At 61.2% G+C, this 812-nt stretch overlaps 1 protein-coding gene across 1 annotated transcript in view; it reads left to right on the plus strand.

The window, feature by feature from the left end:
* Positions 1-412: 412 nt before the first annotated feature.
* SLCO2A1 (solute carrier organic anion transporter family, member 2A1) overlaps positions 413-812 on the plus strand; it is a 26,083-nt gene continuing 25,683 nt past the window's right edge. The window contains exon 1 of the mRNA XM_010073137.1: positions 413-502. Coding sequence (XP_010071439.1) covers positions 413-502 — 90 coding nt within the window. The remainder of the gene's footprint in view (positions 503-812) is intronic.

Here is an 812-nt window from a genome sequence, read left to right on the forward strand (position 1 = left end):
CTGCAGCCTCGGACAGGAGCACAGCAGCGGGGGGCGAGCGGTGGGTCGGGGTGCTGGGTGGTTCCCCAAAGCTGGGAGAGCATCATCACACCACCCTGGTCCCCATCCCAGAACCGGCCGGGCTCTGGGATCCTTTGCTCCCACCTGCTCACTGCGCACTCGCTCGGCATGAGCTTCCTGCAACTTTAAAGTTTCCTTCAGTGCACAAAGCAAAAGAGGGAGGAGAAAGGGTTTCATCATCACTCCGGAGAGCAGACTTATAAAAACTTTGCGCTCACACTGCCTGGCTCATTCTCAGGCTCGGAGGGTTTTCTGCGCAGATCGTGCGGGCTGCAGGTGGCCGGACAGGCCAGAGAGGGACGGGAGCCCACCCCCAGCCCAGCTCTTTGGGGCTCCCTGGGAAGCCCCCGCCATGGGAGGCCACCATGAAGACGGCAAATCTCCAGTCAATGTTCCCAAAAGCTCCAGCACCTGCTCCCGGAGTATCTTCTGCAACATCAAGGTAAGGAGCGGTGCCTGGCAGGGATGCGCCGCTTCCCCGGCACAGAGGGAGGAGGAGGATGCTCGCGCAGGGAGCGACCCCAGCCCATCCCATGGGTCCCCGCATCCCCAGTACAGACCACCAGTAAAATACAGGATGTTTGCAAAGATGCAGAATGGGAAAGTCTGCTCTTCGGGTAGTCCTGGATAATGTCGCTGAGGTGCATCCTGCTTGGCACACAAGAAGGGCTGGGGGGCTCGGTGGGTTTCAGAGTGTTACCCTGCCCGGTGCGTGGGTGCTGTGCCCCGTGGAAGCGGCGTGGGCGCTCCTC

Source organism: Pterocles gutturalis, unplaced genomic scaffold (genome assembly GCF_000699245.1).
Source record: "Pterocles gutturalis isolate BGI_N339 unplaced genomic scaffold, ASM69924v1 scaffold22916, whole genome shotgun sequence".
NCBI lineage: Eukaryota > Metazoa > Chordata > Aves > Pterocliformes > Pteroclidae > Pterocles > Pterocles gutturalis.